General features: G+C 35.3%; 1 protein-coding gene across 1 annotated transcript; it reads left to right on the top strand.

Annotated features, from left to right (window-relative positions):
* Positions 1-13,251: 13,251 nt before the first annotated feature.
* On the top strand, positions 13,252-14,766 carry LOC306864177 (claudin-5-like). Its single transcript, XM_079407938.1, has one exon. It carries the CDS (start codon positions 13,376-13,378, stop codon positions 14,027-14,029), a length of 654 nt encoding a protein of 217 aa, XP_079264064.1. The 5' UTR covers positions 13,252-13,375; the 3' UTR covers positions 14,030-14,766.
* The last annotated feature ends 395 nt before the right edge of the window (positions 14,767-15,161 follow it).

The following is a 15,161-nucleotide window of genomic DNA, read 5'->3' as shown; positions in this document are numbered from 1 at the left end:
TAATATTCATTTAGTTCTGCTTAACGGTTCTTGAAGGCTGTAATTAACAGTTGCCAGGAACTGTCTACAGACTAAATCAGCCATCAACACAGCCGTGTCCGTGTGTGATGTGTTTACATACGAGCTGCGGTAACTTAGGTCTAACTTATATCTGTTGAGTTAGCACGGTGTGTGTGTGTGTGTGTATTCCTGTTTTTCTATCCTGGTGTGACTATGACATATGACTATGTCTGTGACACAGCAAATCAATGAATAAAAAGATTAAAAAATATATAGTCTAAGAGTTATTATTACTTATAATGATTTCGTTAATAACTTGACAGCACTTAAATGTGTATTCTTACAAGTTAAAGAATAATGTTTGTGTGATTTCTATTTTTCACCTTTATGAGGCAAAAAAAAAAATGGCTGGTAAAAAGTTACTGTGGCAGGTGGATTTTTAAATCCACCTGCCACAGTGGCTGGTGGTCAAAAAAGTTAACTTCAGGCCCTGCTCACAGGTCTTTCTAAGTGATCAGCTGTGTCCTGTTGCATTAATTCTTCAGATATTAAAAGCAGGGAATGTGTCGTATCAGTTATATCCATTACTTCTGTATTCTGAATCTTGCATTCGATGATGACACACACAAACCAGGATGAAGACGAGGAAGCTGACTTTGAGAGAAAAGCAAGCAATTTGGATGCTAAAAGAAAAGAGGAAGTCAGTTAGAGCTCCAGCAAAAACAAAGGGCATGGAGAAATCAAGAGTTTGGAAACCACCAGCGACACCAGCAACCAACAACAACCTGATCGGCTGAGACAACAACAGTAGTTGATGACAGACAAATCATAAAAGCTGTGAAAATGAACCCTAAAAGACGTGTCTGTAAAATCTCCAACAACTTCCAGAAAGCTGGGGTGATGCTCTGACAATCTACTGTCCTCAGGAGACTTTGACACAGTATTACAGATGCTACACAGCAAGATGCAAACCTCTGACCAGCACCAAAAATAGAAAGCCAAGATTAGAGTTTACAAAAAAGCACAAAGGTGAGCCAGAAGAACTGTGTTTATGGACCGATGAGACAAAGATGAACCTTTATCTAAGTGATGGGAAAGCAAAAATGTGGAGAAAAAAAGGGAACTGCAATGATCCCAAGCATGCAGCCTCATCTGTAAAACATGGTGGAGGTGGTGTCATGGCATGGGCATGCATGGCTGTCTCTGGAACAGGCCCTCTCAACTTTACTGATGGCTTAATGTATGATGACAGTAGCAGAATGAATTTGGAAGGGTACAAAACCATCTTGCCTGCCAATATTGAAGAAAATGCCACCAGATTCATTGGGAAGTGCTTCATATTGCATCAAGACAATGGCCCAAAACACCCAGCCAGTTCAGTCAAGGAATTTATAAGAGCAAAGAAATGGAAAGTCTTAGATTGCCCAAGTCAATCTCCAGATTTAAATCTGATTGAACATGAATTTCAGCAGCTGAAGAGGAGAGTAAAGGCAGAAACTCCCCAAAACAAGCAACAATTGGGATTGGCTGCATTAAAGGCTGGGAAAAGCATTTCAAAGGATGAGAGCAAGAGTCTGGTGATGTCTATGGGTCACAGACTCACTGCTGTGATTGTGTGCAAGGGATCTACAACTAAATAATAGCTTTTAATCTTTTATATCTGCCTTATGTTCAACTGTCCCAATATTTATGCTCACATCAATGAGTGGGATGAACTCTAAAAGTGCTGAACTTCTTAGCTGGTAAAACATCTATGTGTTGAATCACCCAATAATAAAATGTGACATTCTGTAGTTTTGTCTCAGATTCATCTTTTAATCATATTTGTAAATGTCTTGACACAGCCAACAGAGCAATTTTGTCTTTACTGTTCCAATACTTTTGGAGGGCACTGTGTGTGTATGTATATATATATATATTTATATATTTATATATTAGTGCTGTATATATATTTATATATTAGTGCTGTAAAATGATTAATCGCATCCAAAATAAAAGTTTTTGTTTACATAATATACATGTGTGCACTGTGTATATTTATTATGTATATATAAAGACACACAAATACAGCACATATTTTCAAAATATTTTAATTTATTTACATGTATATATTTATATTCATATAAATTATATCATGTATAAATTTATTTAATATATAAACGTAACATATTTTTCTTAAATATATACATGCATGAGTGTGTATTTATATATACTTAATAAATAATTGTTCGATTAATCATCTGACAGCACTAATATATATATATAAATATATATATATTATGTATGTGTATGTATATAAAATATCTACATATATAAAGTCAATGTATAGATAGATAGATAGATAGATAGATAGATAGATAGATAGTCAATAAATTGACAGTACAAATATGTATAATAATATGTAACAATAAAAATGTGAAAGAAAAACTCTTTAAAACGGACCTATAAATGTACATATTTAAAAAAACAAAAACAAAAAAAACATGAAAATAAAATAATTATTGAATTATTTAGTTAAATGTGAAATGAATTAATAAATGAACAAACAATCCCAATTTTTTAGATATGCACTACTTTGATTAATTACTGAATTTGGCTATTATTAATATTTTTTTCTTTAATTTACACAATTATTTATTAAATTTGGATTAATACATTAAAAATTATGGCTTATGTAAGTGGTTCTTCCAACACTGCATGCTGTAGAGATCTGACACATGGTGGCAGCATAGCATAATATCCAGTTTGTGTACATCTTATAAATGTTTGCACTATAATTCTTTGAATGGATGCATGTGAGACAGCCTTTATAGTCATGCATTGTGAACGACATGCAAAGGAAGATGTCCAGAGAGCAACACAATACTGAGACCCTGCTCTGTAAATACTCCCAGGACACTGTGTGACAGGTTACCAGGCCAAACTATAGGGAATTGTTCCTCTCCATGTCAGAAACAGAGCGGTTTATTTATTCTAGAAACACATCAAAGGCCGCTTAAATTAGGAAGATGCTGACACTGTAACCCTGCTGGAGAAAAAAAGGAAGCAGATGAACGGGAATGGGCTGTATTAAGAAATTTCCTCTCACCGTTTGAGGTTTGTTGAGGAAATAATGTCGACATCTCTTATTTGCTGTCAGAAGCTGTTTGCCAGTGCTTTGAAAACATAAACTAATATTTTAATTGATGTATATTTGATAGTATCTACTATAGGGCATAAATCTATTTCAATTTTCTCCATTTTTAAGTACTTTAGATTTGAGTATAGGGGCCTCCAGTGAAGCGGGCTTGATCAGTCATGGCTGTTTCTTCATTACAGAGGATTTGCTCAATCTAAATGCATTAGAAACATGTCAGACCATTTCTATGGAAACTTTAAGACTGACGTCTTACTGTATAGTCCTCAAACAAAAGAGCATCCTTTGATCCATCAGGAGGTCTGCAGACCTATAGTGGGACGTGTTGTTTCAGCACCTTTTTCTGCTAGATTCATCAAATCCGATCCAGGGGAGACTTTTCTTACATGTAAATGACTTTGGATGATTTGATGGGATCAGGGAGGGATCAAGCGCACAATAGTTCCCTCTGGTGCAGTTTGTAATTAATTTGGTTTATTCTTATTTCAGAGGAACTGTCAATCGCTCATGTTGCTTTTGAAAGAGAAATTACGCAATTATGTTGTTTAAATATCAACTCTTGAATTGTGCAAACATTTTTAAGCATCTTGCCAAGGAAAAATAAAAATAGAAATAAATTGCACAGTTCCTGATAGCATAAATTAAATCATTTAATCTTGGAAAAACAATATTTGGGTTCCAGGAAAAAATCTGAAAAAGTCTCTATTTTCTTGACATCTCACTGAGCTCGATTTTTCTTTCTAACAGGTACTGTACACTACTGTTCAAAACATTTTTTTTTATGTTTCTGAACAAAGTCACTTATGCTCACCTATAGGCTGCATGCATTTAGTTGATCGAAATGTATTAAAAACAGTAAAATTATGAAACATTATTACAATTTAAAAGACCTGTTTTCTATTGTCATATACAGTCGTGGTCAGAATTATTGGCACCCTTGGTAATATGATCGAAGAAGGCTTTGAAAATAAAATGGGGAAAATCTCATTATGAAATAAATGTTTTTCTCAAATACACGTTGGACACAATTATTGGCACCCTTAGAAATTCTTATGAGTAAAATATCTCTGAAGTATATTCCCATTCATATTCATAATTTTGAGCACTCCAGGGTGATTATGGATATGAAATTATCCAGCCATGGCTTCCTGTTTCACAGAAATATAAATAGGAGGGAAAACAAAGCCCAAATTCCCTTAATCATCCAAAACCAAAGAATATATTTCTGAAGTGCAGCGAAAGATAATTGAGCTTCACAAATTAGTGAAGTGGCTTTAAGAAAAGAGCTAGGGCAGTGAAAATTCCCATTTCTACCACCATTGCAATAATTAAGAATTTCCAATCAACAGAAAATGTAATGAAACTGCCTGGAAGAGGACGTGTGTCTATATCGTCCTAATGCATGGAGAGGAGGAGAGTTTGAGTGGCTAAAGACTCTCCAAGGACCACAGCTGGAGAATTGCAGAAAATAGTTGAGTCTCGGGGTCAGAAAACCTTAAAAAAAAATTGTCAAACAGCACCTACATCACCACATGTTGTTTGGGAGGGTTTCAAGAGAAATTATCCTAGCTCATCCAAAAACAAACTCCAGCATATTCAGTTATCAGACACGACTGGCACTTCAAATGGGACTGGCTTCTATGGTCAGATGAAACTGAAAAATGAGCTTTTTTGCAGCAAACACTTTTTTAGGATACAAAGTACCCCATGTGTACAATGAAACATAATGCTGTATTTTTAATGTTGTGGGCCTGTATTTCTGCTGGAGGTCCTGGACATCTTGTTTAGACACATGGCATCATGGATTCTATCAAATACCAACAGATAAAAAATCAATAAGTGACTGACTCTGTTAGAAATCTGATAATGGGCCATGTTTGGATCTTCCAACCGTACAATAATCCAAACACAAACCTCAAAAACAACACAAAAATGGGTGACTGAGCACAAAACCAAGCTTCTGCTGGCCATTCCAGTCCTCTGATCTGAACCCTACAAAAATAAGTTGAGAGAACTCAAAAATCTGCTGAAGCTTGTTGCCTTAAAATTTTAAATTGGCTCAACTTTTTTCTTTTTTTTTTTTTTTTACAGTGCAGAGTAGCCCCATAAAGCATATTGAGAAATGGGAGACCAATCTGGACGATCTCTAGTTTGTAATCAAGTCATCGCTCTCAGAGTTTGTGTTGTGTTATTAAAAAAGCTGATAAACAATGGTGCAACAAAACAAAGACATCATAAAACAGCGAGGCAGCGCTGCAATCGCTCATGCAGCCAAACTAGCACAGGAGCAAACCGGAGGAAAACAATGATGGGAAAATCCTGTAGAAACAGTGAAATAATCCAGCTGCTCTCCACAGTCACCTTCCTGTGCTTCAGTGCTGGTTATTAGACAGCAGCCAAACAATTAACGCTGCAATTAATAGTTCACTCCAGATCTGAACAATCACAGTACAGATATTTGGCAGTCATAAAGCATTGTTGTTGTACTTTCGTTCTTCGATAACCTTGCTAATTTACAATTCACTTTCTTAATTGAAATTATGGCTATGATGTCATCATGCTTCCCTGCTATTTTAGCTGAGCATTTTATCTTTCCCTGGAGCTAAGACCATTGTTGCTAAGCTTATCGTTGCATTCATCAAAAATGACTAAAGATGTCTTTCAAACGCAGACATCTCTAGATATAGCTTGAGTCCCTCCTTCAGTGTGAAGGTGCAGCGACATTAGCAAAAATTCAGCAAAATGTCATGGACAAAAAAAGGTCTCTTGCATATTGTCAATAGTGCAGTGTAAGAAGCACAGCTCACACATGTTACTTTCAAACCAAGCGGCGTTTTGTTGGTTAATAGATTAAATTAAAATGGAAGAATAAGAATCCAAAAATTTTAAAGGATCACAATTCGGAGATTATGTCAAAATTCAGAGAAAAAAATGCAGGAATTGTGAAATGTAAACTTAGAATTGAGACAAAAAAAGTCAGAATTTCAAGATGATGTAAACTCAGAATTCAGGTTAAATAAAAAGTGAGAAATTTGAGATATAATCTCAGAATTTAGAGAAAAAAAGTCAAAATTTTTAACAATTCTGCCTTTATTTTTTTGTTTAAATCTCACAATTCTGCGATTATATGTCAGAATATGTAAGATGACGTTAAGTCAGAATTTGAATTGCAAGATATAAACTCAGAATTCTGAGGGAAAAAGTCTGAATTTCTATAGATATAAACTCAGAATTTAGAGAATTCAAAATTTAGAAATGAAAAGTTAAAAAAAAGAAGAATTGCAAGATATAAACTCAGAATTCTGAGGCAAAAAATCAGAACTGTGAGATATAAACTCAAAAATCCAAATTTAGAGATGTAAACTTAGAATCCTGGTTAAAATTAAGAAGAAATGCAAGATATAAATTCAGAATTCTGGGAAAAAAAAGGTCAAAATTTTGATAAACTTTCGGTAAAAAAAAAAAAGTCAGAACTGCGAGATGTAAAGTCAGAATTTAGAGGGATTCTGACTTTTTATAATTTTTTGAGTTTGAATTTTACAATTCTGAGATTATATGTCAGAATTCAGATTAAAAAATGCTGGAATTACGAGATGTAAACTTGGAATTCAGATAAAAAACAACAACTGCAAGACAAACTCAGAATTCTGAGGTAAAAAGTCTGAATTTCTAGATATAAACTCAGAATTTAGAGAAAAATAAAGTACATAAAGTACAGTAATTTTGAGAAGTAAACTCAGAATTCAGGTTTAAAAAAGTCAGAATTGCAAGATATAAACTCATGATGTTAACTCAGAATCACAAGAAAAAAGTTGGTCATGTGAACTTGCCACGCTGACCAACAGAAAGCTGCTTGTTTTGAAGGAGACTTGTGTGAAAGTTTGTCGCTCATTTTAGTCTGATAACTTAGAAAAATAGCATAAAACCACTAGAACACTTATATTTGTGTAAATATGTTTTTAAAATTCCTGCAATCTAGCATCTAATAGCCTATTATGGAACCTGGGGGCAGTGGAATTACATAAGCACTACGCAAAACACATGGATTTGTGCCAGTTACAGTGACGCTGACTGAGGCACCTTATTTGTTTCTGTCTGGAACGTCTCAAGGTGCTCGATGTACTACAGGATGCTTCATGGCCGCAAACTGGGCATGGAAGCTTTCTGAACGTTTCCTCCAATGGACAGCAACGACCGCGGGCCACAATAACTTTTCATGGGAAACTGGCATCTCAGGAACACATAGGGTTTGTGTAACGCATCCATGGACAATAGCTCATTAAAGGTGGATCGAGCAGCTTTGCACCAGCTCGGTAAAGATGCCTGGGGCATTGCAGGAAACGTTTATTGTTCTGTACAAGCTGTTTCCTTGTTTCTATTCTCATGATGAACAATTGAAGCAAGACGGGTGGGGGTTAAGACAAACTCTTTTCTCATAAAACCCAACTCAAACTGAAAGCTATGAATTTTTCAGAAATGTAAGTGGAGAGTAGTGGAGAATGACAGAAAATATTTAAATAATAATAAAATAATATTTTAAATGATTTCTGATCTAGTTATTATTTTATTTTTCATTTATTTCTTTTTAAGTGCAATACGGATTTGAGTTACTACCATAAAATGTTCATTTTATTTTGAAGATTGCAATGGATTTGCCAGTTTTGAGTTGAGCTGGAATGCATCAAAATAGAGGTAATACAATTATTTAATATAATTGTGATTTTCTATGCCACTGAACATCAAAAATAGCTTTTTATAATCAGCATTTTACTCACTGTACAAATGTGTAGGACATCATCCAATTTCCAGAAAATCTAACTCCCACTTTTCTAGAAACAGAAGATTTTACCAAAAAGAAAAAAAAACAACCATGTTGCAAATATTGTAAAAATGGTATCTGAGGCTATACAGTCCATACATGTTTCTTTATGATGGTATATGGACACAGGAAGTGGCCTCAGTCTTAAAAGACAACGGCTGATCTCAAGGTCGATAGGGAAAATGGCTCAGGAAATTGAAAGGAAACAGTGCGTCAGATGAGTGAATATTCACCACTGTGAGGGACCAGTAAAAACCAGTGAGTCATTCCCAGCGAAATAATGGATGAAATGATGGTCATACTTGTACAGTGACTCTAAATACAGCTAAATACAAAGTGCTTGACTCACGATTTCCTTCAGAAATGCCAACATTAATGTACAAGATACAATCAGAGCTTCCTGGTGATAACTGGACCTGGATATAAACTTCATTACTGTACTTGAGGAACACATTATAAAATTCATTTTGTAATAAAGCCTCATGATTCATGAAGGGTGGGTGGATGTCAGTGACTCTTAAAGCAATTGTGAATATAAACAAAACTCCCATTGGCATAAAGCACCAGCCTGCATTCCCATTTACTCATTACAACATTAATAATATTACAATTGGGTTAATATTCTAGTACAAAAATTCAATCGGTTCACTCACACAGTGAACTTAATATGGTTATGTTCACACAATTCAGTTATTAACAAGAGTGACAACCACATTCATAACTCACACTCATTTTCAAGACTAGACAACTTGTCAGTCCTGCTGAACTTCAGACTCAAGAAACTCCACAAAATCCACTCAAACCTGAGTCTGATCTGATATACAGTTCATGCAGTTTCTCAAATACTGGCTGCATAAACGGTTATACTGTATATGGAAACCCATTTCATTCCAAATCACGCTTTGGTAAGTCATAATTATGACTTGAAATGTTGTAATTATGACATACTAAATTGCAATTATGACTTTAAAGGTCAAAATTATGACATAAAAATGTCGAAATTATGACTTTTAAAATCGCAATTGATACACCAACACTAAAAATAATGCAATTTTTTAAGGTACGTGGTTGCAATCAATTTATTTTAGCTACATTTAAATAAACAAATTTAGTTGAAAGTTAGTCAGCTATATTTGTTTAAATGTAGCTCAAATAAATTGATTGCAACCACTTTCCTTAAAAAAAAAGAAGTGTAAATTCAGTTAATCGGGGGTTTTTTTTCAGTGAAGTTTTAATTATGAGATAAAAAAGTCAGAATTATGACAAAAAGTTGTAATTTAAAATTCATAATTATGACTTTACAAGTCAAAATTATATTGTAATGCAAATTATAAATTTAAAGGTAAAAACTGTTATTTTTTGGTTATGATTATGACATTTTATGTCATAATTAAAAAAAATTGTCATAATTGAATGACTTTTTATCTAATTTCTACATTTTATTCGATAATTATGACTTTTTGTGTTAATTTTGAATTAGTATGTCATAATTTCACAAATGTTTTTACATCATAATTTTGATTTACCAAAGCATTTTTTTACTTTCATGGCAGAAATGGTGTCATATGAATAGAACATATTGAAAATCACAGTTTGTCATTCCCAAACGCTGTGTGATTGTAGCTATGATATTTTGACTCCCTTTTCAATGTAAATCCATATTTTTGGCCTGTTAAAAAAGCATAAGCAAAAGCAATTGCAAGCATTCATGAGTATTTTTGAAGAAGGTGAATTTAGACAGTTTAGAAAGCTTGTGAAAGATTAATAATATGAAAACTAATGGTTGATACATAGTTGGATTGGCCATCATGCTAGAACAATAGTCTTGAGGGAAATAATAAGACAGGACAGGATTTCCGCACCATACAACTCCATCCGTCCCCGGCCCATGTGACTCCATGTGGCTCACCTCAGCCTCGCTGTTCATCATCCACTGAGCTGCTGTGACTGCTGCCAAAGAAGGAGGTCTTGATGCTTTGTTTCTATGCTCATGTCCTGACTGATGTTACCGATGAGGCCCATTAGATACGTGTGTAATTCCAGACACCTGAGACTAGAGGAAACATCTGCAGAAAACATGCACATCAGCGATTTTTGTGCACTTCTGGATAGGTGTCTGTCTGGACAATCCTCAAGATTCTTGCTAAAAGTGATACAACATATTTCCCGCCTTGGAATGCTGGGACGTACGTGGATAGCGTATGAACATTATATGAGGTCAGCCTTTGATTAATGCAGCTTTGTTTGTGTTCTTTCTAATTATACTTCCACACGGATGAGGGGCTGATTGTTCCCAGGAAGTTATGCCGGTTATTAGCTGACCCTGTATTAATGTGTGTTCTGATAAAACGTACACATACACGTACGGCCCTTTTTTCAGATCAACTAGATTTTTACATTTAAAAAAATAAAATGTGGCACTTGCACTTGCAAAACTATACTACGATGCTAAGTTATTCTGGGTGGTTGCTAACAGAGTTGTGCAAAATTCAAAATTGAAGAAATGGCTCCCTTTCAATTCTGAGGTGTGAATTTAAATTTATTTGGCCACACCCCACAGAAAGCTGAATTGGAATGACAGGAAGAGGAATCTGAAGAACTGTAGTGCTAAAAAAAACACAAATAATGCACTTTGGGATATGAAGTTTTCTTTAAACCTAATCTTCAAATGTTCATTTGTTAAATATGGATGATTTACTAAGAACACAGACAGATCATTTCCATAATGACCAGAGCAATTATCTACCAAGAGCAGTGCAAATTACCTCCTACTTTAAGACATGCTTTTGAAAAATGCCAGTAAATTGACGAGCACAAACGTAAGTAAATTGCGTTGCCTGATTCATTTTAATAATACTCTCCTCCCATAAATTTTGCGTCTGAAGGGAAACTCCTACAAATGCATATTCAATGAGGTCAGGCGCAAAAAAAGGCCTAACTGTGTCCATGCCTTTTCAGCACTAATTCTTCGTCTTTAGTAAATCCTGACAATATACTATTTTAACGCCAAAAGATGGTTTGCGCTGGCACAAGCTGTTGGTAAATCTGGCTTATACCGTTTGCACACTTGTTTCTGGTCTGGTCCGTTTCTATTACTCTGTTATCATAAAAACACACTTTTTCTTCTCTGTGGTAATTTTCTTATCAGATCCCTCCAGATCAGTTTAAGCCACAAGCCACTGATGCCAAACTAAATAAGGAGACTTCAGTGACTGCATTTTGGGTTTCTAGGGGGTATATTTTCCCTCTGTAATGACTAATATAAATAGTCATAAGTAGTAAACGTTAGTGGTTTGGTGTGGTCTATCTTGTGATCATCATGCTACATCTACTTTACAGTAAACACATAAAGTAAGAAAACTTGAATCAGCCAATGAGAGCATCTTTCTCTGTCATCGGCAATTACTGGCATCCTGTTAATGTTTTTAAAAAAATGCAAGATGTCAGTTCACAGGACTGTGTTGGCAACACAATCACCAAAACAGCATGGACAGAAGAACCGAAACTGCATTTGTCTTTAGTTTATTGATGTTGGCAGTTTTGTCCGTTTACATGAAGAAATTTGAGCATACTTTTAGAAATGTATACAAATCATTGTTGTAATGTACATCATCTAAAACACAATCTTAAAATTGATCTTACACTCTTAAAAAAAAAATATATATATATATAGTTTTGGTTCCCCAGAGAACCTTTCAGTTCATAAAACAACATTTTCTCACAGTTTGAAAAACATTTAAAAAATGTAAGGAAACTAAAGAATGGAACCATCAGTGGCAAAAAAGAACCTTTATTTTTTAGAGTTTGACATCTTCAGTTGTCCATTTTTGGCAATATTGTGGTCTATATTGTTGCACTAAAAACAAGCTCTGAGATGTAAATGAGTGATATTGTGCGAGACATGCATCTCCAGCAACACAAATACAAGCATGTCACAGTCCAGACAGATGATGTGGAGGCTGAAACATGTCATGATAAATGCATATAGGTTAATGCACAGGCTATAAATGGCATTGTCTGAATCATTGATTATTATCAATATTTAAGTTTTATTTTAATTTGACCATTTCATTTAAAACCAAAAAAAGTAATTTTCACTTTTTATCTCACAATCTCAAATTATTATTTTTTTCCACCATGGAATAAAAAATTAAAAGTAAATGCGAGTTTTTGTCTTGCAATTCTGCTTGTTCAATTATTTTTCTGGCAATTGCAATAATTTGCGAGTTTAAACCTTGACAATCTGAGATAGCCTACAAACTCAGACTTCTAAGAAAAAAAAAAAGTCTGAGATAAAAAGTTTTTACTTTATTCAGTGCTGCAGGGTGCCAGATTAAATTACCAAACAAATTACCTAAACTGCTTGATTATCTAACAAAGCCTAACTTAGTCTTTATGTTTTAAATGATTTTAAAGTGTCTTTGAAATGAGCAAGAAAGACAGATAGGCAAAAGGTGCATAACTAACCTAAATGGTTCCTAAGATGTTCTAGTTGGTTGCTATTGTTCTTATTGCTGTTCTATGGCTTCTGGCTGCTGGTTACTAGGCTTAGGCAGTTCTGTCTGATTGCTAGTTTTGACTGGTTACTTTGCGTTGTTAGTGTTCCTTTCTAAAGACGTCTATGAAGTAGTTCCAAGTTTGCTGACCGCATTATATGACTTGCCAAACGTCCACTCTCCACTGAATAAACAACAGCTAAATGAGAACAAAAAGGTTAGTTACCTCGGATAAACATTCGCTTTTAAAAGTAATAACTGTCAAAATAATTGTATTTAAAATAACTGTAATAAGACGAAACAGTGATTGAGAGAGAGAGAGAGAGACCGGGAAATAGGCAGGTAAGCGCTTGCTCTCTTCCACACACACACACACACACACACACACACACACACACACATATATTTGTTCAGTATTAAAGAATTGAAAGCGTTTCGGGCTAGTATTCGGGCGGATTAGGATTTCTATTATTTCTGATGTTCTTTTTCAACATAAAATTACCTCTAATCTTATGCATTTGTGTGCTTGTTTTAACACCTGCCCCCCTTGTGTAAAGTGGGCTTTTCTTCTTAAAGAATACCAGGAAGACAAGGAAGTCACACTTCCAGTATGTTGCTGCTACCGTCACTTTTAAAAACTCCTGACTGAATGATGCAGTTTGGTCTTATCAGGTTTTGTCCAGCGGCTCTCACTTCTGATTGGCTGTCGGGAGATGCGCTGCGCTCTGATTGGTTGGAGCCGCTCCTCTTTGTTGTGAGTGCTCTATATCAGCATCCTCCCTGCACACAAGAGCAGAAAACTCCCACCGCATCTCATCCTGCAACACTGCCAAGCAATGTAGAGATACTTCTGCTCTGAACAGCTGCTTTAATCAAAAATACTTTCTAAACTAAGAAAAAGAGCATTAGAAAAACTTTGCAAAGATGATTTCTGCATGTCTGGAGATTATTGGACTTGGCTTGAGTGTCACCGGGACCCTTTTGGTGATGGTGGCTTGCGGGCTGCCCATGTGGAAAGTGTCCGCCTTCATCGAGAGCAACATTGTGGTGGCTCAGAACATCTGGGACGGGCTGTGGATGTCCTGCGTGGTCCAGAGCACGGGTCAGATGCAGTGTAAAATGCACGACTCCGTCCTGGCGCTGACCACTGACCTCCAGACCGCTCGGGCTCTGACTGTCATCTCAGCGGTTTTTGGTGTGCTGGCTCTGATGATAACCATCGCCGGCGCTCAGTGCACCAACTGCATCAGTAAAGAGTCCATCAAAGCCAAAGTAGTCAATGTCGGAGGGGTGATATACATCATCGCAGGCTTGTTTGTGCTGGTGCCTCTGTGCTGGATGGCCAATAACATCATCTCAGACTTCTACGACCCTCAAGTGCCTTATGCAAAGAAGAGAGAAATTGGAGCTGCGCTCTACATCGGATGGGCAGCATCTGCCATGCTTCTGGTCGGAGGAGTGATCCTGTGTTTCTCTCGTCCACATGATGAGAAATCCTCGTATCCTCTAAAATATATACCTACACCTACAAAAAGCACATCAATCAATGGGGACTATGATAAACGAAACTATGTGTGAACCTCAACGTTCAACCATGGACTAGTGGCTCTGCGCATATGGACTTTCAAGGCTGTTTAATATTTGTGCAGTTCATCAATAATTGTATTTTTAATTCAAAAACAAGATTTAAGGTTCAAATATATATGAAAATGTATTTTTAGGCTCTGTTTCTTACAAATGAGTGTGAGAAATTATTTTTTTTAAGTACAAATATTGCATATTAATTAAAACTGCATGTCAAATTTTTTTTTAAATATTTTTAAATGAAATAAAGTAAGTCACACTGCAGTCAACTTCCCTTTTACATGCAACAGGTCTTGTACCAAACTTAGCAAACATTCAGATAATCAATTGACAGAATGTATAAACTATGTTTGATTATATTTTTATTGTCTTTAGCTCCTTTAACAGTTTGTTATAGTAATAATGAATTGGATGTACACGGGTATTTTTGTCTTAGTTAATGATATTAGGGTCAGCAGCCCACTTGTTTGCGTTTGATTTTAATCACTGTGGCTTAAGGGGGTGAAGGGAGGGTCTATATTTCTTGTTTTTGTTCCGCTTTATGAGAGTGCACTAATTAGACACGGTCTATGCTTCAATAAGACACTGAATAATGCCTATTGTTCTGCCAATAGACTCCAGGCTGCAGCTTTACATGAGACTGTTTTGATCATCTAAACCTCCTGATTGTATATAGTTGTATGAAACCATTTTTTAGTACATATGTGTATTTTCAAAGTAATAAAAGGTTTTTTGGTAATAATGTGTCTAGTTACTTAATTTTGTTGGTACATAAATGATGCATGTTTCATATGCATGAAGTGTCTCAAGTGTACACTTTAATAATTAAAGAACTGTAGAAAAAGCTATGTGATTTTGTTTTAGATTTCTGATATCTTTCTAAAATAAACCAACATTTTCAGCTTGTTTTTATTCAGTTAAAATGAATAAATATACTAAATGGCTCCCTAAATTACTAATCTGAGTGAATGGGTGCCGTCAGAATGAGTGTCCAAACAGCTGAAAAGAACATTAAAATAATCCACACCACTCCAGTCCAGCAATTATCTTGTGTAGTGAAAATCTGCCTGTTTTGGGGGGAACCTGGAATGTTTTTTTTTGTGTATGATCTTAGGCATTGTTAAAG

The sequence above is a fragment of the Barbus barbus genome, assembly GCF_936440315.1.
Source record: "Barbus barbus genome assembly, chromosome: 45".
NCBI lineage: Eukaryota > Metazoa > Chordata > Actinopteri > Cypriniformes > Cyprinidae > Barbus > Barbus barbus.
This window is presented reverse-complemented; position numbering and strand designations above follow the sequence as displayed.

Bases quoted from the DNA above. Each gene is read 5' to 3' on its own strand.
- LOC306864177 (XM_079407938.1), top strand. From the start codon at position 13,376: ATGATTTCTGCATGTCTGGAGATTATTGGACTTGGCTTGAGTGTCACC.